The following is a 24,588-nucleotide window of genomic DNA, read 5'->3' on the forward strand; positions in this document are numbered from 1 at the left end:
TCACATGAAAGTATGTAGCTTTTAGCAAAAATGTCTTTCACATTTTATTCACTGCCAATTTTAACAGCATATGGAAGTTTAGAAATAAGCCAATTATTGACCTTTTTCTAATACTTTATGTACTTATGCAAAAGTTTGCCTTTCCATAAAAAAGTATAACGCATTAATATATCCATAAACCTACAGTAATTGGTTCCTGATACTAAATTTGAAATGTAGGCAAAATAGCTCTTGGTATTAAATTAGGCTGTCCATAGCAAACCCATTTTTGTTGTTATTTATTGCCGTACACATTACCAAGTATACTTTTGCTATTGCAATTTATATATCTAGAAGTTGAGATTAAGTGGTAAAAAATGGTTAATCTATTATAATTTGGTACCCAAAGATGGAACTGCTTATGTCAAAATTTTGTGCTCGCACATGAAGGGAGATCGCCATTGTTACAAGAGTATGTACTTTTAATGAATTTTAGGCCAAAAAATAATTATCTTCAAAAAAAAATTCTGAATATTGTATAAAACTTACACACTCACAGAAACCAGATACTACAAGGTGTCTGCGATATAGACTTTAATGGAATATATTTGATCATAATCCGCAAAGTAGCCTACTGGGAATATGTGGCCGTGATATGACAAGGGATAACATTTTTATGTGAAGATTTTATCTTGATATTCCTCATGGTCTGCAATTGTGTGCATACATTCACAGGTTATGTTTTTGTCTTGCCACTCATAAACGGTCACTGTATGTACACGGTCATAAACAACCGTACCATCTTTAAAATGATGGTAAAAAAAGGTCTAAAAGTCTGAATGCTAACCATAATGTAGTTTTTGTTAAATCGTTACAAGTGTTCCCATTAAAGTGAAACACTTTCTTGATATTAGTTTTAATCTTGCTGCTCACCATGGCGATGTTATAACTGCACTAAAACAAACTTACATCTGCCCCTCAAGTTGAATTATGCCTGCGACTAGACATGTTTTCAACTTTGGTGACTGATCAAAGACAATTAAGGGATTAGAGAACATGGGGCTAAGCTACATACGGTATTATTTTCTTGCCAGATCAATAGCTTTGTTTTTGCACTTTGGTGTTATTACCATCCATTAATTATGGTCTGGTAACAATGTTTCCCCGATCGGCAATTCCTCACACCAGCCATACATACGACTATCTTTTCACCTATAACAAATATTCACTATAGATCACACTTTTTCTATGGAAATTATTCTCCCCCTAGGCCAAAAATCTACTTGTAAGTTTTCCAAATCTTGACAACAGAAATACACCCCCATTGGAAGAGCTACTGGTGTTATAACTATAAATTAAACAATGAAATTGGAAAACAAGAATATGGATATCTCAAAAGCATTTGAAAACTTTGAACTTGAAGGTCCTGTTTTGGAGGCAGCAATGAATTTGATCAAGTCCTAATAACTAAGAATGTAATATTGCACTAAAAGGTAGGCCGACTCTCTATATAAAGTCTGAACTGGAGCGATTTAACCAGTTGTCCTCAAATACTACACTACCTTCCAGTCATGATCAGGACCATTTCCTACAGATCAATTTAACCTAAGACTTTTCTCGCTGCCAAATTTGTAACTGTAAACCCAATACTGTTGGTGGATGCCTTATCTGCTTGGATGTAGCAGGTACCACATTATCAGCATTAGCTAATTGGAAACCAACCCACCATTAAACATTAATACAGGTAACAATGTATCAAGAAAAAATTCCTCTTAAGTTCTCTGAGTAAACAAGCTAAAACTACTTCTACATTTGTTAGCATCGTTGTAAACATCAACAATAAAATTATGACACTTTCAAATAGTGTCAGGTTAAACTCTCAAATGGATCCATACGGCGATTTCGTTGAAAAGATAATTTACTTCAATAGAATTGTGCTCAGAGGGGGAACAATATTTGTGAATAAAGATGATATACGGTATAGACTCCATATGAATACATGTAGTAAACTGTACTTGGGTTTCTGGAAAATAAAATTACAGAAGCATTCCTGGTGTGAATCCTTTATTTGAACTAATTCTATCACATTCAAACTGAAATAGAATATACTAAAACACCAAATGTTCCTGTTGTGTAAGGCCATATCTGTTCAGTATTCACTCCAGTATTTTCAGAAATTCATTAATAATATTTTCATTGTTCATTAATAATTCTTTGAAATGAGACATGGGCGGCGTTCCCAGTCACCCCTGATCCGCGAGCTCAGGTAATGTGTGCAAATTCTACAGATTAAATAATAATAATGATAATAATAATAATGACACCTACAACTACTTATAATGATGACGCCGATGATCATCTCTGCACCCGTGGTGTTGTTGATCTCCCAGCAATTAAGGGTTAAGGTGGGAGCAGTATGTGGAGAGGGCAGCAAGGATGGTGTTGTGGGGAGACAGCTCGGGTTGTGAAGATGACCTTTCTTTGTTGCTGCTGCTGCTGTCACCTATTTTCATCTTTTTATATAATAGAAAAATAAGCATTTTTCATGGGACTATACAAGGCAGGACATTGTTGTGGGAGAATGGGGTGTGGAGGGTGGCGTCAGTTTAGCGCCATGGAACTCGGGAGTTGCTTTTCCTTTACCTTAAAACTCAAAAAGTTATATACATTAATCACAAAACCTTTAGGTTTGCAATTCTTTCATCTCAGCTGAAGTTCGTCATTATAATACATAAAACAATACAGAGCATAAAACAAGACCACCCATGTATTTCCTAGAAACGTCAGTAGCCATTCTTCCAGATACAACCTTTCAACTAAAAGAAAAAAAAAAAAAAGTACGCTAATGGTAATAATGGGTTATAGTTTTCATGATACACATCTATACCGTACACCGAATTGTGTAAAACCTGATTCTTCCAACTGAGGATAAAAATCTCAAGCCTTTTTGAAAAATGTCACAGAAAAAAATGCATAATTTCTTTCAACCTCATAAAAAATTTACCCAACAGTGGGTTGTAATTAGCCAATGAATATATTTAAGAAATAAAGCTGGTCATTATTTCAATATCTTATCAAACTCCTCTTTTATAATGTTCTACAATTTAAAAGGTAAAGAATTGATTATCTGAAATCTAACATATAAAAAAAATCATGGATAAAGTCTAGCAATCAGACAGAATTAGGTGGACAATATTCAACTCCTGACAATTCCATGGCAGAATGCTTTTAAGTTACTGAAAATATGAATGATGGGAGAAGAGTTGGGATACTATGGAATGCATGGCATCAACTGCTCAAAAATCCTTAGCAGGATGTCACCCATGTCAGACAACTGCACAAGTAGCGACCCAATTTGATTTGCTCAAGACCCTCTATCAATAAGTGAATGATGAAACGGTGAATTTTTCCCTCGTACCTAAATTCAACAAACTATGTATCTCAGTTGCCTGTAATCATGGCTAAAAATCCTGCAGCAAATTATGATCTGTAAGCTCCTGGGCTTACTAATAAAATCAATAACTACCTCAACCAGATGGAAAGAACTACAATAATTGAAAAGCATTATTTTATATGTCAACCTTCATATCCTATTTGTTGAAGTTCATAACATTTCGTAATCAAGGATAAATTTACCTTGTGATTTGAAAAGAAAAAAATGATGGAGCATGGTGGAGGTAGTTAGAGCACTTGATGCACATCACCATTAGTGTGTGATGACATGTTTGCATGTACTGGGGCATGCATGCTAATGAGGATATATTCCTCACATTCTGCAACTGTGTGTGAGATGTGTGCATACGTTACCATACATTCCCCATTTTCGTATATTCACTCGCATCATGACAGCAACTATGTAATGCGCATCAATATGTATAGAACATGTGTCTGGCACAGGGACATGAACAAATACTGAGGTATTCATCTGCCAATCAGACAGCTCAAAGTCTTACTGCAGTGAATTTTACACCCATTCATGGACTTTCAAGCGCTACAGCACTCTGATGCACTTGAGTAGGCTAAACTTTCCTTGGAATAACATCTCAACAAGTTAACAAGGTTAATATTAACTGCCAAGGATTCTTTACCACAATAAGTTAGATCAAATGAAAAGAAGGGCTTTTTTTCCCTGCTGGTTCCCCTGGTAACCTCCAGTAATAAAATAGGATCTAATTTCTCTATCACCATAGTAAGTTTAACACCCAGCAGTTTCACTGTTGTCCAAAACTTTGTCACCAGATAATGATCAATCAAATGAAGTCTAGCTTCTAGTTAACACAGGAGCAAACTTGACATAGTAATTCCAAAAACACCTAATCAAGACATATATAAAAAGTGAGAACAAAATAGGAAAAATCATGACCCTTTGCTTTAATCATACCTTATTCTTTAAACAGCTGTGGCAAAGTAATGTTCTAAATTATACAATCTATCATGCAGTTTAATAATACAAGAATACAAGAAGGGCATGAATTAGTACCTAGTGCACCAGTACCCACTTATTACAATAGATTCTTGCAATTCCTTCATTCCAATCCTGGAACAGCCCACAATCTTTGATGATGATGATTATATTTAGGGTGACTATTGATAACAGCCAATGCAACCACTGGCGACTTGACAGTGGGTCTCAGATAAGTATGCAACACTGTTGTGACACCTCGTTACTGTAATAAGTCAACCAGACTTCAGGTCATAAACCCACAAAAACAAAATGCAATGTAAAATAAGAACTAAGGGCCACTGATTGGTAGTCTTGTTCACCATCGAGAGAGAGAGAGAGAGAGAGAGAGAGAGAGAGAGAGAGAGAGAGAGAGAGAGAGAGAGAGAGAGAGAGAGAGAGAGAGAGAGAGAGAGAGAGAGAGAGAGAGAGAGAGAAAGTTTTTTCAAAGCCCAGGCTAACACAAGGTGGAATTTTGGAACATAAATAAATGATATCCATGTGGAAATAAAATGCTAGAATATGATGGGTGAGGGTTATGGAAGGGCTTCTTCAGTAGTATGGAGATCACGGAGTGCAAGAGGTTAAATTTGCACAAAATTCTAAAATGGTAAAACTGGCTAAAATACTTATAAAAAATATTTATGCAAAAATTGAATAAAATTAAACAAAATGAATCTGGATGGGCCCTTATTAATGGATGCATCAGGGATGGGGAACAGAGTCCATCCAAAGATACAGAAGATTCTTCTGAGGATAAGGAAAATGATGATTTTTTTATCTTGAGCTGCAAAATAGAAATGCACAAACAAAATATCTCTCCATGATAAAAGCCTCTTGGAATGTACATTAAACAAGAGTGAGCGAAGGTGGGGAATAAAGATTTGTTGGGGCACTGCTACTGGGCGACATATATATCCATCACAACAGTGTTACATTCCCCCAAAGACACTACAATTTCTGCTTCTGGACCCGTTATGGGTAGCGTAGAGGGGCAATGAGTAAGTCTCTCCACACACACACACACATAGGCAGTAGCATTCTTAGCAAGCCACCACAAGGTGCTGCTACAATTGGCCAGCCACCTTGTTACACTATTCATCCACTTTGACTTTCTTCTGCGCTGGCTCATCGGTGCTGTCTGCTGTGGGGTTGGAGGACACAACTGAGGTGGCAACTTTCTCAACTGTTGGAGCACTTGGTTTGGTAGGTGAAGCATCTTGTGATCTATCTGCTGTTTGGCTAGTGGTATCTGGGGTGTCTGGCGCAGGCTCGCTGGGGACTTCAGAAACAGACTCACTCGGAACCTCGGAGACAGGCTCGCTCGGGGCTTCCGAGAGAGCTTCACTTGGGGCTTCTGATACTGCCATCGAATCATTTGTATCCTCACAGTTTGAAATAATAGAGGCTCTACTGTTCTCAGCATCTGAAGTGCCATTTGTATTGGCAGTAAGATTTTCTTTATTAGCAAAGGCAGAATCCATTGAATCATTGCTCTCCTCAGGTACAGGGCCACCCTGAAAGAAAGAATGAAATAATCAATTATCAAGTTCTAATGGCCTAAGTTCTTTGAAATTACTATCTACTACAGAGAACAATTCAAAACTTACAAAAGACAACTCGCTGAATAGCTAGACATTACTTGCTTCTGAAAATTACCTGTCATTATCTGCAAAGGCTTATACAACATTCAACAAAATGATGATTCATGATAGTCATGTGTTAGATCTATGCATGATAGAAAAAAATGGTAACTTATCCATAGTAACCAATGGTACAGGTAGTACATATCTATAAAAGGGATTTTCTGTATGCAACCTTTATAATAATAATTGTTAAAAAAAATTAATAAAATCTATTCACTAGAAGTGGATGCATCGAAGTACCAACTAAGGTCGATACGGTCGAACTAAGAAACCTGCTAACGAGATATCTTTAAAGACATTAAGATACATTAAATATTAAAAAAAAAAAAAAATTCTAATCAAGTTCAAAATAGATAATACATGAAACCCATTTTTATATAAATCATTCCTTTTTCTAAATAACAAATGGGCTTATAGAAAATTGTTCTACCAACCAGAGAGTATTTAATGTATACAATTAAAAAATATGGTAGCTTTTAATGTGAAATTATTTCAGAGCTTTCTGCATTTGTGATAAAATCAAAACTGTGACAGTTTTTAGTTTAATGAATAATGGCTTTTTTCATTTAACAAATTGTGGACAAACATTTCTCAGGACCTAAAATACACTAAACTACCATAAATTAGATGAATGTCAATAAGAATAGTCAGAGAGAATTTGCTGTTGAACTGTCATGAAAGTAATTGGCAGCAATTTTGTCTTAAAACATTAAATGTGTACCTTTCAACTTACTTAAATCATTAAATTTCTATTAAGTTGTAATACTGTACAGAATATCAAACAAGGTATAATAAATAATAAAGACAATGCCCTTTAAGAGTTGATAATTTCTACTAAGTGTGTGTTAAACTTTTCAATAATAAGAAAAAAGCAAGGTCAAAGATAGGAAGCTGGAACAGAGGCACATATAACTAAAAAGAGGCAGATAAGAACTGAAAGCACACTACAAAGGCCCTTTAATGCCTAGTGTACCTTGCATTTCACTTTTCAATGTTCCAAAAGACACACTCATACACAATCACCTCAATTTCCCCCTCTCTCATTCTAGAGTGCATCTGCTGGGTAAACCATTAACAAACTAACTTTGCGATATCTTTAAAATAAAAGATATTGTGAGGCTATGTGGCACATTTCTCTCTACTATCCTTCAACTCCAACTACTTAAAACTTGACATTGTCAGAAGGCTAAGAAAGATAACTCAGTGCCATTGTACATCAGGAGGAAACAGATCAGTGTTAAAATTTGGATGGACTTCAAGATGGAAGGAAGCTGCAAAAAAAGTGTCTAGCTGAAGGACAAAATCTTTGAGCAACTAAAGGCCAGGCTGAAAAACATTTAAAAGTACACACCCACAGTGCACTCCATGAGGAACATTAGCAGTACACACATAGCCTATAGGGTCAACCACATGGCAATTTTCCTTGCTGTGGTACGAGACTCAATTGTTCAGTCAAAAAAGGAGATATGGACGTAATAGGACAGACCTGTGTGAAGCGCTAGAGGCCATGGAAAAATCACAAATTCTAGTAATTTGTATATTTCCTAGCTACAAAAACAAAATTCCTTTAAACTAAGTTAAGCAATAGCAATGCCTCACCGGTTGGAAAAAAAAAAAAATTGCATGGGAGGCTAATGGGAGTTTGAGGACCATTCTCCCACATGGTCCAATTCATCATTCTTGAACCCCCAGCCATAGGGTTTGTGGGGTGAGGTAGGCAGTAAACAAACCTAAAAGAACTCTCTTTCAGAAGTGGGGAAACCCTACCTGAGATGACTGTGATAAAAACCTCTCAGACTAACCCACTTTCTCAGTATCTGTTCTCAGTCCTTTTAAGAAGGAAGCAAGAATTAGATGTAGCTCTGCAAAGGTTACCTCAGCATGGAATCCTTGGAAATATAAGGTGGCATCCCTTAAGGTTAATCAAAGTAACAGGTTCGCCCAGTCTAACTTCCTCATTCGTCTCGAGGGCTAGACAGTTACCTAAATCATTCCCTATAATTCTGTAGACTAACCTGGTATGCTGCTTCTTGGCTAGGTGAAAGACTGTGTCCTTAATAGGAGTAAAGTGGGAAAAGAAAATACATGTATAACATTCATACACATTCACTGTCAGGATTCAGATGTGAACTGAATGAGGACTACTGTAGACTACTTGTTGGATGGCTACAACCAGCCCTGAGAAAAAGGTCTCAAGAGACATATGCATAACCTCCGACAGGTAGTGTGCTGCGAAGATTTAGTCTCTTCCCTAATCGTGCCTTTAGCACATGCCTTAATAAGACAGCATGAATTGTGGCTACCTTTTATCTGGTTATCGTATTTGTTAATTGGCCCTATTTTGCTTCATAAATTGGGTTTGGATCCAACATACTTTAACATTTACACCACTTTCATGTAACGATGAAAATTTGAACTTGATAAAAGGAATTCTTGCATGGTATTCTACTGCACAAGACAGTAATTGCAGTGTAAATGCCACTTAATCTAAGGGTCTATAACCTTCCAAACGATCTTAAGTCGTTAATCTTTAAAGAAGTTTTCTGGAGCTTTGTAAAAATTCTTAGCTTCAAAATTGTACATAGATCATTCTTGTAGTTTAGTTTCCTTTGCATCATACCTCAGTTCTCCATTGGTAGAATATGCCTCGCCCAATATACCACATATGCCTTTTCATTTTGTAGCTATTTGCCTTCAAATACATTCTCTCCTAGTACTTCCCCCCCCACAGCTAATTAATATACATTTCTTATCTACAGTGAAGGTTTTAGGCTACCTTCAAGAGCAATGAGTCTGCGGCCTAGCAAAAAAACTAAAACCTATCATTCACATGGATCTTCTCTCTGAAAATAGAAGGCTATTAATTGCAAGTGCCAACTTGATGACCTCTAAACTGAAAATGAATTTTTGGTGCCAATCCCCTCACTCCATGGGATCATAACGAAGGAGAGCGAAAATAGGAGTCTCCTGGATGAAAAACAAAAAAATAATTCACATCTATTTGTTATGAACCCTACTTAGATGTTCCTCTTGCACACTCGCGTAATCTTAATTATCCCGTCTATATTTCATGGTTGGTTTAGTGTACTCATTTTCTTAATTTTACTTTAACATCTTCCATTGATAATTTACAGACATCTTCAATCAGTACGAAGACATACTTGACCAGAGTCGATCCCAACTTGTGCTCCTTGCCATGGCTTTCATTATTCTTTAACCCTTCACTGGCAACCATAGAGTAAACCTTAATGACGATAAGATACAGCATGCCCCCTACACATGGTGGAGATGTGTTCTCAAGTCAAAAAAGTTCAAAATCCTACCAGATTAACTTAGGTCTCCAGCTCAGATCCATGAATAGCCTAACTTCCAGTGTATTCAGTCAGCTGGTTTTTCTAACACTATTGAAAAACTTATCCTAAATTTAATTAAAGGCAAGACAAAAGATTTGAACAAAACCAAAAGCACATGACGTAAAACTTCCTTATCATTTATAACTCCAGTGGGGCAGATTTCAAAATATATTATGGTTATGTACCAACTTTCATAAATATTGAGTTGCAGTCATCATTCGTAAGTAACAACATGCATTTACTATCATATCAGTTTATAATATACGAAAATCTAAAATATCTGTAATTCACTTTCATTGGGATGATCAGAATGTGATGTATCATGCAACGAATTACTTACATTTTTCTCTTTTTGTTGTACATTTGTTTCCGTGTCACCATTTTCAGTAGGTTGCTGCGCCTGCCCTAATGGACCGGTTGGAGTGGTGGTGGTGGAATCAGGAGCCACACCAGCAGGCATGTCATCCAGAAGATCTTTCTTGCAGTCAGATACCACAAAATGTGCCCAAAGGGCCATTTCCACCTTATGAGGGTTCCACTCTCCACTACCTAAAAGCCAGAATTACAAAATGAATCGATAACATTTCAACACTAATTACCGAGTATGCGATATTGAACCCTAACAAAATAAAAACTACCCGGGGCGGTATTCTTAAAATTGCATGTAAAATGTAGATATCATGACCCCATATGCAATGCTTTAAATTACTGCAGTACTGTATATGTACTAACAACCATTTTCAGCTTAAGAGAAAAATCAATTCATGTCCTCTTATGAAATGTCTTTGAATTAATAGATCCAATGGAAACTTTTGTCAACTTTAGGGCAAATTAATTCATTAAAATAATGAAAAATATACAAAGCAACCATATAAAAAATTTAAGTTTATTAAAGTCATAATGACATTTTATGGGACAAGGGTATGTTCAATCTCAAATAAAACGAGTAAATCGAAGAAAGCTGGGATAATAGTAGAATGCCATTACTCATTTGTACAGTAAGGTATTTAGGTAGTTCACTATACCTGGTCTGTCTTTCTGGGTGTCTTTCACAACACAAAAAGACGGCACACAATGCAAATTATAACATTCCACATACAAAAGATGATAAACAAAATTGCAAGAAGTTATTAAGAGCTTGAACTGACTTCAGATTAATTACTAGACAAGGGTTACACAATTCGAAAATCCTTTTCACCAAGATATGACATAGTATCATCCTTTCCATTATGTGATAAAAAAAACTATCACACCAATATAACATTTGTTTTGGAAAAAGGCTTGACTGTACATTTAATGGACAGCAAAAAAATCCTGATGAATAAAAATTCACAAAACTCCAGACAGCATATTCTTGAGGGTTTGGAGATAAATATCTATCATCTAAAAGGGATTTTGACGAAGGAAAAATCTATTTCTGGGCAAGGGACCTGTTGCCTAGTGAAATGCTCTTTATAGCACCATTTCTAAGGTATAAATACTGCTAGATATACCAGGGAAAAAGTTGCATGGAATGCCAGGAATATACCCAGCTCGCTCACCCTTATAGGGTGTCGGTATAGTAACTGGGGCGTGTTAAAACCACTATCAGAGGTACCTTACCAATTAGTCTTCTCCTTCCTCAACATCCCGTTACTATCAATATAGAATGAGAGAGAAAGTGATACAACTAGCTATATCAATCTATATTGACTAGCAAAAAAATGGAAAGGTTCTAAAATTCAAGTCATATACAGCAGTCTACTATACACTCCAATACAATCATAAAATCAAACACTGTACCTTCTTTGTTTAATCTATTAGCTGCCATTTTCAGCTGTTCCACAAAATTCAAAAGTTCTTTTGTAGTGTAGTCAATGCCTTCAATTTCTGGGATGGCCAACAGGCACTCGTCAGCCATGAAGCCACACTGTTCTGGACTGCCGGCTGTGAGAATCGCTGTACGGCAAAGAATGGAACTTATTAAAAAAGGGTCTTACAAAGAAAGTTCACAGCTAATTCTCTAATTATGGAAAAATCATTAGTTCTACAAATCACTTCATGGATCAATAAAATCATTAAAGTAACATTTTAATTAAAATAAAATACTGCCATGAACTTCACTCTTGAGAAACCAACACCGATTTGAGAGTAGTTTTTCTACATGTTTCAAGTAATCCTTTTACACCACAGATTTGAAAACAAATATTATGATGTATATTGCCATTTTGCTTCATTAAAAAAAAAAAAAAAAAAAAAAAAACATCGAGACAAATAAATCTAACAACCTCAACAGGTAGCCATCCTTAAACTAATCATCCTTACAAAAGTAAACCAAAGAAACAGTTGATGAGCTTACTTGATGCCATGGCTGGTCCAACACCCTTCAAATTACAAAGAGCTTGGATGGCAGAGGCCAGGTCATCTTTTTTCATCAGTGCTCTGAAGGCTTTTTTCGTCTCTGTCATACACAAGCGAGGGGTGTTCATCTGAATGAGGTCTTTTAGTCTTGGAGAAAACTTGCCACGCTGAAAGAAAGAGATAAATTTCCTGAGCTTTCATTAATAAATCAATGAAATTATAAAGTGCAGATGTCTATAAACGAAAGTTTTTCACACCACCTTCCTTGCAAATCTTGGTGGCTAGGCTGGTCAAAATTACTAAAAATTTAATTCTATTGATACGCATACATAAATTAACCTATTGTCTAGCCAAACATAACTGCATCTGTTCAAGATGTCTGGTTACGTTGAGTTCAAAAAGCTCATTCAAGCTAACCGGACACTGCAGACAACAGGATCTATTGCCAATCAAAACAAAGCAATTGTTCTTGATACATACATGATGTGGATATAGAATGAATTTTTATAAAGTAGAAAATATAGTACTCGTACAAGGCTGTAATGGCTTTGTTCCTGTTTCTCGAACAATTATTCAAGCGCGCGTGAAAACACACACACACACACAGAACAGGGTGGGGGGGAGGCATCAAAGATCAGTCCTTGCACTAGTTCCTAATCCTCCAGAGCATAGTAGTAGTATCAAGTACCTGATCTTATCTCAACTGCCCAGTCACACCTCAGGCCCTTTCTTATTTTCAAACCTATAATGTGCTGTCTCTTGTAAATGTAGATCTTTTAGGAAGTTACTAACTTCTAATTTTAAAGGGAACAGCTGACAGACTCAGGTTTGGAATTTTCAAAAATTCAGAGTACAGTATATTGTCTTTTTGTCTTGGAGGACTATATTTCCCTTTACAAATAGTTTAATAAAAATTTATCTTATTACTAAAACAACCTTTATATATATACAGTATAGTACTAATGTGAGTGCGTCTAGTGCTGCACGCAACATTTTTCTGACCTGGGTACCTATCTATTTGCTTTTTCTTAAAAACATTAAAGAGAAAGCTATTTACAGTATATTCATACCCCATATGATTCTCCCAATGTCTCAATTTTTCTGAGGAATAGATTACTGTACCTATCTTTTAAAACTACAGATTTTGTAAAATAAAGTTTGCTGTATGTTTCTGTAAGTATGTTACCATTTCTTTGTCTACTAGCTTATACATTTTCCATTTCCTGTTATCATTTGGCCAATGGAATAAAATTTACCCAAAAAAGAGAATCTAGAAATGTTAGCCAGTCTTTCTCATATGTGCACATTTGTGTAAGTAGTAGGTTGGTCAGGGCAATAGCCACCCGTTGAGATACTCCGCTAGAGTTATTGGATCCTTTGACTGGCCAGACAGTACTACATTGGATCCCTCTGTATGGTTACAGCTCATTTTCTCTATGTCTACACACACACACCAAATAGTTTGGCCTATTCTTTTCACATTCTCCTATGTCCTCATACACCTGACAACATTGAGATTACCAAACAATTCTTCTTTGCTCAAGAGGTTAAACACTGCAATGTAATTGTTCAGTGGGTAGAATTTACTTTAGCTATGGTAAAAAGCCCTCATAGGAGGACACTCCAAAAGCAAACCCTTGTTCCCTAGTCCTTGGTAGTGCAATTCTCTGTACCATGGTCTTTCAGTCTTGGGTTAAAGTTCTCTTGCTTGAGGGTACACTCAGGCACGCAATTCTATCTTGTTTCTCCTTGCTTTTATGATTTTTTTTTAGTTTATGAGATCAAATTTAATGTTGATAATGATCCTAAAATATTTTTTGATGGTTATTACTACGCTTGTAGTTTATTTCCTTGTTTCCTTTCCTTACTGGGTTATTTTTCCCCGTTGGAGCCTTTGTGCTTGTACCATCATGTCTTTCAAACAGGGGTTGTAGGTTAGCTAGTAATAATAATAATTTGGTTTAAGTAGCCTTTGTGTGTGTGTAAAGCAATATTTTTGGATTTGTGGGAGGGGGCTCACCACTGGTAAGTAAATACCCCTGAAATATGGTGATCATGTCCTTATGATCACCAGTGGTGAGGAAAATCACCGCTAAAAGACCATACTTGAACAGATTAAAGTCTATTCAATCAACATTTGGAGTGCACCTACTGAAATATCACAAAATTATGCTTTAAAAAGGCATCAAAATTAACTCAAAAGATATTTTATCTCCATTATTTCTAGGCTTGGTTCCTAGTGACATTTCCTTATACTTTATCAGTACTGTTCATTAGTTTGATAGCGCATATACATGAAGAGTGGTTTACCTAGACGGCCTACACATCAAAAGTACACACGGATGCAGCAAGAATGCATAATGTGAGAAAACAAATTAAATGGTAGTTCAAGTAATAGGGAAACAAACTGTAGTGCAAATTAATCACTGCTTGTAAGCATCCTACATATCAAGAACACAAGGATGTAGGAATTCTTGATAAAGATTAGGGAATTCTAATTGAGTTGATATCTAAACGAAGGAATTTATTGCATTCTTAGCCTAGTTAATTAGTTGATAGAAAACTGTTGAGGGTTGGATATTGAGTAGTCTACCACTGATGAAGTTGGACTTAATTTTTCGCATCCAAACACATGTGAAATGAAATTCCCAATTAAATGGCATACCAAAGTACTGTACCATATTAATTTTTTGCTAGGGAGAGTGATCCAACTTTTCAAATGAAAAGAAATCAAGTAGCACTTTTGATCCGCCCTGGAAAGACTTCAAAGATGTATTTCATGCAGCCCAAATTCACCACTCAGGTGGATACACGTGAACACCTGAGGAACAAAAGAGGCAGCTTGTAATATCTAAAGGCTTGCATGCACGTCCTTGGAGTGATCAAACTCTTTTAAGGCCAAGCACGAAACTATAATTCCAACTGAACATGGCCTTATAGTACCCGTTCAACAGAGAAGAGAATGGACTTTGGCTCATGGAGTGACAACTCGTAAAGAGTTAACAGGAGCCTCGATTGTTCCACCGTTTTACCATGTCCAGAGATGGGATCTGGATAGAGAATGGAGAGTAAATGATACATGCAGCAAACCCCTACTGTCATAAGAAAACTGCCAATGCCAATTCTTCTCCCTCCTCCCTCCTAATCCACTTCTTGGACCGAAATGAGCCTGGAAAGAGGTAAAAAAGCATAGAAGGTTCTGTCATTTTCAGAAGTTGCTAGAGATACTTGCTGAAAATTGGATTAAGCAAAGCCTCTTCAAAATCAACTAGGAGCCTGTATCAAAAGGGAAAAGCAAAGGCTCCTACATCATCTAGACAGAAGTGAGTATTTCAGATGATTCTGAACACTTGCAGTGGCAGCAAAAGACAGACCACAACGGTCCGGTTCAAAACAGAAAACGGTTATCCTGAATCTTGCACATAGTTAAGAACCTACAGGAGCCATGGGCACCTAAGCTGCCTAACCCACTCAACTTTTGAGGATCATTCCTCCCACCTGAATTTCAGAACAAATCCAAGAAAAGTTTTGCAAATGTGAAAACAATGGATCGGGACATCAGCAATTTTATTCTACGCCGTGAGCTAATCCATAACACTATCTAATGACCAAGGTGCGAACAGTTTCTCCGCCTAGTCCTCAAAAGCATAAAACACAGCATGGTGCTTGAAGGAATTCTCTTGCAATTTGAATATAATTCCCTGGCCCAAGAATGAAAGAGGGGATGTAACCAAAAGGCAAATCAAGTCACAGCTACCACAATCCACATCAGATACAAAACTTCCCTCTCACTCTCTTACTAACTGAAAGAGCATTACTGGGAGAGCGGTACCAAGCAGTGCGCAGGGTTGTCATGTGAATGCCAGTCACTAGATGATGATTCGCAAAAACATACAGAACATTCCAGTACTGTACTCATGTAAGAGTTGAGAGTATTCCTTAGAGAGCATGGAAGAAAAAAAATAAACCTGATCAGTAATCGTATCCTCTAGCGTTCAAGTGTATGGGAATTTTATTCTAGATAGCTAGCATGTGAGGGAGTCACCACTCGTCCGAATGCAGACACCGATCACTGGTTCACTATTCACGAACATGAAGACAGATACAAGGCTTCTGTTTTTAAGTACTCGTAAGAATGTCTTCCTTGGCCCCACAAACTATTGAGAGACCAGTGATTGTTCCCAGTATTGTAAAAAGGTGGAAACTCTTTACCAAAGGCCAACCACTAGAAGGATATTGAGGGGAAAATGTCGTCGCTGCCCCCCCCCCTCTCGCTCATGTACGAGGAGAGATAATTTGTCAATACATTTCCTGAACTTCTTCGACTACAAAGCATCAGTGTTAGAATAAGTTAAAGAACAACTGGAATAAGACGCACTTCTTCCCCTTGCCACAGAGGAGGAAGCACCTTAACAGACAGGATCCTTTAAACATCGGTTCTTGACCCCATGAGCAACAACTCACCTCGAGACGATGAAGTCATACTGGACGCCTCTCCTTCCATTGTCTAAGGAGTGGGTATCCCACCCAGGCTGGACCATTCACCTATACCAGTGCAAACATCAATCATTGAGAAAAAAATTCTCAGCCTACAATATCTTATCCCTCCCAACAGGCTCTAAAATGCCAACAGACCACAAAGGTACCAGTTGGCTGCGAGCTTCAAAATAATCAGCATGTTAAGGGCAAGGAACAATCTTCTTCTTATTACAGAAAATGGGAAAGGGGACCAAAAAGCCCACCATTCCCAAGGCCCCTGTACTCGGATCTACTTGACTAATCCGAAGGTACCAGTTAGGCAGACTACCGTAAACCCTTCCGAAAGAAAAGTCCAAAAACTCGGGTCACAATGGAAAATCCCCTCCAGAAGAAGGGAAATTCCAAACAAACTGGTACTATACAAAATAAGTTTATAGTCACCCTGATCGACAGCACAATCCCTTTAAAAGGGGTGCTGCATACAGTCTCACTCTCCACGAGGAGAACCACATAGTTCCACCTTCCACAAGTCAAGTAAACTGTGACATGTGGTTTTTGTGCCATTTGAAGAAGCAATTATCCCTCTACAACATGCTCACCTTTCTATACAATTCTGTTACTGTATTAAGCAAAAGGGTTTGCTAACAAAAAAACAAATGCATGATACCGTCAGGTGTCACCCTCACCTACCTCCCGATAACTACCGCACTTACCTAATAAAAGATTCAATGGCCCTTTCAGCTTCCATTAAAGACCTACAGTACAGTACCTACCCATAAGAACGATGGTTTGTCTGTGTATAGGAACAAATTGTCCGCTCCCTTAATGGTTCATTTTAGTTACAAGCATTTTTATTATGGATTAATCTTATTTACAAGGAATATTTTGGAATGAATTGGATTTAAAAATTTTGGCTGTAAGACCTGGCACTGGGAAGCCATTAGGCGACACGGTGCATCAGAGGAAGGAACCTTTAGAAGCAATAGGAAGGTGAAGTTAAAGAGGTTGGACAGCAAGATGAAAGAAAGGAAGTTGAAAGCATAAGACAATTGTGAATGTATTAAGTGTCCGAAGGGACGCTGCCGAGACCCTTATGTATGTAATGCCTATACACCAACATAAACTTCTAGGACACAATTGTTAGTGTCACCAATATGACCTGTACTCGGTATATCTGAACTATCGCCATATCCAAATGTCAACACTCTTTTTAGTCCCGATTAATAACTAATGTACAGTACGGTATATTAAAATTGATAAAAGAAAAAACTACTTACAGAAAGTTTCCATTTCATACAGAGACAAAGTTCTTCATGAGTTAAATGAGCATCCTTCCCTCTTGCCTTTATCCTTTTTGGAAGTTCTGTTTGGTACCTTCAATGAGAAAATGGGGAAAAAATATTAAGACAAAAACTTAAGTACGTTCATAGAAAAATAGTCAGGAATCAAATGTAAGATTATTTCTTTAAAATTACCTTAATCCTAAGAAAAAAAAATATAGTTACCAATAAAATATCGTAAACATTGAAAAATCAAATGTAAACAGGTCAGCATATGAAATACAGAAAGGTGATTCATATGCCAAACGGCCAATATGTAAGATATTCTATAAAGCAACCGAGTAAAAAGAATTATGATTGATGCAAATATGCGTTTGAAGAATGCTGTGTAATATATACTGGTAAACAAGTTTAGTTTCCACCTACCTAAAAATACAACTAAATACTGTACATTCAAGTTGTACTGCACTTATTTTTCAGACTTCCTATACTAGTGATAAAAACACAGTAATGCTGACCACCTGAAGAACATCTTCACTTAATCAAGAAGGGCAATGTCAAGAGAATTTCATTCTTTCACAACAATAAAAGTATAATAGTCAACATCATCAAATACATTAATGGCAATTATACACACTACGCACGCAGTACAGTAGGTACTAAGTAAATAGCAAAGCCAATTTGCATAAAACCCTGAAAACTTGCAACCTCCACTTTTGATGAATAATTATAATGTAGATTAATTTCTCAATCTAATCTTTTCATCTAACATTTCATTATACAGCTACGCATCAATTCTACAAGGTAGTATACTGTATATTCCTTAACCAACGTGAATTTAGTCAAGAAATGTTTGGCAACAATAGTATTCTGTACACATACAATTATATATTCAATACCAAAATAAAAACCTGTCAATATAACCAACTGCTTTAAGCCTCAAGAAAATGTAGTTGTATGCCTCAATTACTCAATGAAAATTCTTTTACCTCGCAGTGTACATATTGCATAGCTAATATAAACAATATTCCACAATAATAGCACCAAATGGTGTAGATTAAGCCAATGTGTGGTTAGTTCCAAGACTAAGTTTGGTTACACAAATTGTGGACAAACGTCATGCCTATACGAACGCACACCCAATACTAAATAGAAATACTGTATATGAAATTCTCGAAATACTGTATAGTACATAGAAATAAAAAAAATTAATTTATAATATATATAGTAAAAAAAATCCTACGGCGACAAATAACTGCAAAACACAGATCTGAACATCAATACTCATTAGGTATGCTATTAATGGCACTTACCCCATTCAATGTGTACGGTAAATTAATGTCTCGCAAGGAACAGCTGGTGAATACGCGGAGGATATCAGCGTACGATACTGTGGTTAAAATTCTTTCAGCTTTAACCTTATACAAAGGATCAATTAATTCATGGTATTATTAATATTTCCCTCATCTCACTATACATTAGCTAACATCCACATAGCAAAAATCTAAAAGACAACAGCAAAAAGCAGAATGGGCAAATTAACTTCAGTAACGTGTTCGAATGCTCGTAGTTCAGGGAAGGAACGGCAACATTGGCAGGTAAACAACTACACAGGAACATGTTTACAGTATGGCATCGGCTGTTAGTTTTAGGTTTTGTCCTACATAAATGTTATCTTCATGGTTGTACTATCTCAAAAAAAAACTTGGTAACAAGTTTGTTTTGGCTAGTACTCCGACATACGCTTTCTAATGACAGACTTTTGGACATCCTACGATTCACGTAAAATGATAAAAGCTTCCATTTGTGTTTATTTTTCACTTACTACATTATCGCAGCTCAATCCTGACATCAATCATAGCCTAATAACTATGTCTACCTAGGAGTTCAATGTCATTGGCAGCATTACTCATCTTTCCATTAAATTTCTAGTTACATTTTCTCCAAAGTGTAACAGTGATTTAGTAGTCAGAATCACTCCCGGTACATCCACTAGGTATGTCGTACGAAACCAATCCGTATTACAGTACTGTAACTGGATTGATTTGTGTATGCTATATGGATGAATGTTACTATCTATTCATATAAATCTTCCAGCATTCTTGTATACAGTAAATGAAATATCATCACTAATACGCCACAAATTCAGTACAAAGGACGCAATTTAAACATCATCATCTCCTCCTACGTCTATTGACGCAAAGGGCCTCGGATAGATTTCGCCAGTCATCTCTATCTTGAGCTTTTAATTCAATACTCATCCCTTTGCACTTCATACCGGTAGTCCTCAGCCATGTAGGCTTAAAATTATTAAAAATGTTCAACTAACGGGCTTTAAATGTAACTGCATCATCCTAATTTAATTCAAAAGTAATTGAAAAGGAAAAATTCAAAGTACACATTCACTTGAGGAATAAGTTTCCTTGCCACACTACCTTAAAATCTAAAAGTCTTTGGGTGAATTCATAGACTGGCAGCAATAAATCTACCACTACATTAAGCTCTCCTGTCTTTTCTTTTCATACCACTAAATAAAGACTAACTACCTCCACTTAACATTTATTTCATATACATATATATATATATATACATATATATATATATATATATATATATATATATATATATATTTCTTTGCTGCTATTTTTTCCTGTTGGAACCCTTGGGCTTATAGCATCTTGCTTTTTCAACTAGGGTTATAGCCTAGGTCGTACTGTAATTATAATATTAATCATTCTCACAATGGAAACTATGCTGTGATAAAAATATATAGGGTAAAGAAAGGCAGGTGACAAGGAGAAAGACAAGGGTTATAACGGTGTGGGTCTACACAAAGTGGGTACGTGGATCACAATCATGTTGAAAGTAGCTTATGCGTACAGGGAATGTTATGTGTAGCATACATGGACCTTGAAAACCTTATGATAGAATCAGATGTTAACTTTGTAGAATAACATATGTATGATATAGATGACAAGCTGTACCGAGCAATCAAATGTTACAATGGAAAAGAAGCAGATTGTGTTTAGTTTGTAAGCAGGAAAGTGACTAGTTTGGCATTCAAGCAGGTGTGAGATAGGGCGGCCAGTTCCTCCCGTGTGGATTAAAAATGGACACCTAACCTAAACTCCCCGGCCCTAAACTATCCTACAAGTCGTGTCCTTACCCACTTGCCTAGCAGGGTGGGGGGGGGGGGGGGTAATGCCCCTGCGCCCCCCCCCAACACCATAATATAACATACAGGAGGCCGCTATCATACATAAACCGGAGATAAGGCTGTGCTATGTCTCTAGTGCTATTCACATGTTTATATTTGAAATGATGTGAGGTAGGAAATCCCTTTTTAATTCATACTCTATAAAGTCTAATTAACTAGAAAACAAAATAACACAATATCCAAAAAAGTGACTTCATTGATAATATGAGTTGTCATAAGATACCTTTCGTACTTAAAGTCTTAATGATAATGTCAAAAGATTTATGAATGCGAACCCAATATATGAAATTTGTGATCGTGCACATAAAATCACAACATGAACAACCAGTAATGTACATAAGGTAACTGCATAACGATGAGTGTAGGCATATGAACATTGTGCTCATATCTTGTATAAACGACAAAGCCAATTAATTACTATATAAAAATGTAGTTACTTGCGACATGAATAAACTTTCTTATTGCTTTCCACACATTTTATTCACGGGGAAAATTTTCATTATGAAGCAAGTTTCACGATTTACTTATTATAATAGTGTTATTTATCGTAACAAAGAGTCGTTCAGTCATCTTACTGAGGCATGTATTATTATTAAAAGGTGAAGATTTAACAGATTAGCAAGTTAAAATTTTATTCCTTACGGAGATGGCCCAAAATAATTGATATTAAAATTAGATAAATAAAACTTTCATTATATATACAGTATAATAAATCTATCAAGATATCAAAATCAGATATTAAATAATATTTCAAACAATTAAACATGTTTCTTAAACATGAAATATTAAAAACAATACTTGAATAAGATGAATCAGTTGGCTGACAAAACAAAATTCTCTATCGAAACTCAAAAACTTTAAATTAACAATGACAGCAAACTAATGAAAATCTTGCCTTATGATAAAAGTTTAAAGGCGTATCTTAAATATAAATCATAATGTTAAAGAAATTTTCTCGAAAATTTACAAGCCAAGCTAATCATACTGAAATTAAATGGCGGCATGTGCGAGGTATTTAATAAACGAAAAATAAAGATATATTTATTAACCATCACATGACCTTAATGGAAATTTCTAGCTTAGCCTCAAGTTCGCCCCCCCCCCTTCCCAAATCCCCTTGGACTAACCCCTAGGGCCCCCTACCGATCCTGATCCCCCATCCGGCAACACCATGGGAGGACGCGTGCACTACATACAGCATGTTGGTGACGTCCTATGGTCTAAAAATTGTAAAGAATAAGATAAAAATATCTCAAGCTATCCATTGCAGTCAACAATAACATAATCAACAACACAAGAATTGTTAGAGATAATAAAATAAATGAAATTTCGTGAGGATTGAAACAGCGGCGTTGCCAAGTCTCGCTTGGGCGTCTTGCTGTGATGCATTCGAGGCATTTTAAGGGAGATTTTCCCCTTCACCTTTTAATTATTTAATATAACTGCAGGAGCAGCAGGTCACACCGACGGCACTCCGAACGGCACACATGGTTTGGCAGAAAGAGAAACAACGTGTGACGTTTAGTCACAAAGTATAAAGGTTCAATGACATACTCCACCACTTCACTGTTCTCGCCACTTTTTTTTCACAGCCTTACCATTTGTCCAGTTTCAGAAATTCTTCGGGCTTCTTGTTCTTCTGCTCCGCTTTCAGCTTCACCGCTTCTTCATACAGGCCTATGACGAAGGTAAATTGCGCTGCTGTGCCCTGTTTAAAGAAATTCCTGGGATCTTTGAGCGCGGTGGCGGCGGCCATCGTGGAAACTCTCAATAACAGTCACAGCACAGACCTTCGCTCCAGTCCGGCACAAGCAATACTACCAGATTCTTAGAACAAGTTTAGATTTTATATTCTAAAAACACTTTTAGAAATTCGCCGCAACGTTTAATACTATCCTTTGCTTACTTTAACTACGTCATCTAAAATAGTTATAATGACCTAAATCGATTTCAATTAACGATTTAGTCAATAATTTCTAATCATTTCAGCAGTTCAGATGTGGTAATACTGAAGTCCGGGGACGCCGATCTTCCGATTGGCCGACGCGTCACCTCAGTTCGAGAGTCGGCCAATGGGAGCTCATCTTTCCTTTTCCTAAGCCAATGGTAGAGCGGCTGTTCTCACCACCAGCCAATGACGGTCCCGGGCCACACCAGGCTGAGGCACATCTGTGGTAAAAATTTTTGCCCGTGTTAAGGCGGTCTCTCAACGTGCATGTGGAGTGATAGATTGCAGGGGGAACATTGCTCAACATCTATGATCACCTCTTACTATATGTATGCAATGTATATACATTAATAACTTGAGCCATTCGAGACAACATTGTGAGTCCATGAATTTCCTCTCACCCGCGGAGGACAAAGAACAAAGGCGCCGTCCATTAATACAACTGAATATTTTCTTTTGAGGTTAATAGATTGGTTTAGCCATGTGGGATCCGCCCCTCCTCCCACGCTACAGCCTCAGCAAGCAGGCCAAACGTTTCTTCAAGGACAGGCAGAGGAACATTTGTGGCAGATATTACAACGTTTGGCAGAGGTGTAGGGGAAGAGGCCGCATTGACGCTCTCACTCCCCCTCCCCCCCATTTGCCTTGTTGACTCTCTCTCTCTCTCTCTCTCTCTCTCTCTCTCTCTCTCTCTCTCTCTCTCTCTCTCTCTCTCTCTCTCTCTCCAAAGGTTTCACTTTGACGGAAGAAATGTCATTTGACTTTGTTTTTACAGTCCATCGCTTTCAGTTTTTTATAGCTTAAAGTATTCTATTGTTGGTTTCCATTTTCCTAATATTTCTATAGGACATATTTTTTAGGATAAGCAGCCTTATGCTGAAAATTATATATATATATATATATATATATATATATATATATATATATATATATATATATATATATATATATTATATACATATGATGCACATTCTATCTACCTGTCAAAACACTTAACTTTTACTTCATATTGCAACAGGGGTGTAGGATCTACAGGGTCTCCTTGATCGTAACACCGACCATACGGCCTGAATCTATATGTATCTATCTAATCCAATCCATTATAAGATGAATAATTGACTGATACCAGACCCGCAGATTGTGACTTGTAGCTTGGCAAGTAATAATAGTAGTTGGATTTACAATGATACCTTGAGTTTAACCAACGAATACGGATAACTATATATATATATATAGAGAGAGAGAGAGAGAGAGAGAGAGTGTGACCAGAAATATAGTTCCAACCATACCTTAGCCCTTAATCGATTACCAGTAAAACTCGGCTTAACGAGTCATCTTCCTTGCCAAGTTGTTTTCGCTATAAATTTCAACGTTTTTTATTACCAGTGGTACAATCTTTCTTCTCTGGAAGGGCATTTTAATATATCCTTCGCAGCCAAGCCCCACATTTTAACTAGTGTTAAACACACAACTCGCATAAATAGCATATGTATGTGTTACTGTATTTGTATAATAGAATCTACTATGAAAAATCATTACATTGATGAATTTTCTCCTGTTCTACAATGCTTTCCTTATCATTTTAATATCTACCTTAGGGGCACCCGACAAAATATTGTGATAAGCATTAGCATTGTACTTCGAGATCTGCGCTTGGTGTCAGCTAACATAATCTCTAGACCGATAAGAGAATATTGACTGGGAACGAAGTATTTTCTCAATAATGACTACTTGAATTCGCGTGAAATCCTTTCCATCGCATTGTTTGTATTGGTAATTGTTGTTGATAATAGATTCGCTGCTAAGAATAATGACATTTCATCAAGTAAGCAGCCATGACTGCTACTCCCCAAATACGAAATTGAGCAAATCTGTTTGTCCAACACGTGATACTTATCAGAATGT

General features: G+C 36.7%; 1 protein-coding gene across 1 annotated transcript; it reads right to left on the minus strand.

Annotated features, from left to right (window-relative positions):
• Nucleotides 1–2,026: 2,026 nt before the first annotated feature.
• LOC137618054 (uncharacterized) lies at nucleotides 2,027–22,591 on the minus strand. The gene is made up of 6 exons (XM_068348003.1): nucleotides 22,334–22,591; nucleotides 17,516–17,612; nucleotides 11,758–11,926; nucleotides 11,202–11,357; nucleotides 9,760–9,968; nucleotides 2,027–5,937 (listed from the first exon to the last, which is right to left on the minus strand). Exons 1-6 carry the CDS (start codon nucleotides 22,489–22,491, stop codon nucleotides 5,515–5,517), a joined length of 1,212 nt encoding a protein of 403 aa, XP_068204104.1. The 5' UTR covers nucleotides 22,492–22,591; the 3' UTR covers nucleotides 2,027–5,514.
• Between the last annotated feature and the right edge of the window lie 1,997 nt (nucleotides 22,592–24,588).

This window comes from Palaemon carinicauda, chromosome 24 (genome assembly GCF_036898095.1).
Source record: "Palaemon carinicauda isolate YSFRI2023 chromosome 24, ASM3689809v2, whole genome shotgun sequence".
NCBI lineage: Eukaryota > Metazoa > Arthropoda > Malacostraca > Decapoda > Palaemonidae > Palaemon > Palaemon carinicauda.

Coding starts and splice junctions, on each gene's coding strand:
- LOC137618054 (XM_068348003.1), bottom strand. CDS start 22,491: ATGGCCGCCGCCACCGCGCTCAAAGATCCCAGGAATTTCTTTAAACAG. Junction 17,613..22,333: donor TTTCTGAAACTGGACAAATG/GTAAGGCTGTGA, acceptor TTCTCATTGAAG/GTACCAAACAGAACTTCCAA. Junction 11,358..11,757: donor TGGACCAGCCATGGCATCAA/GTAAGCTCATCA, acceptor TTTGCCGTACAG/CGATTCTCACAGCCGGCAGT.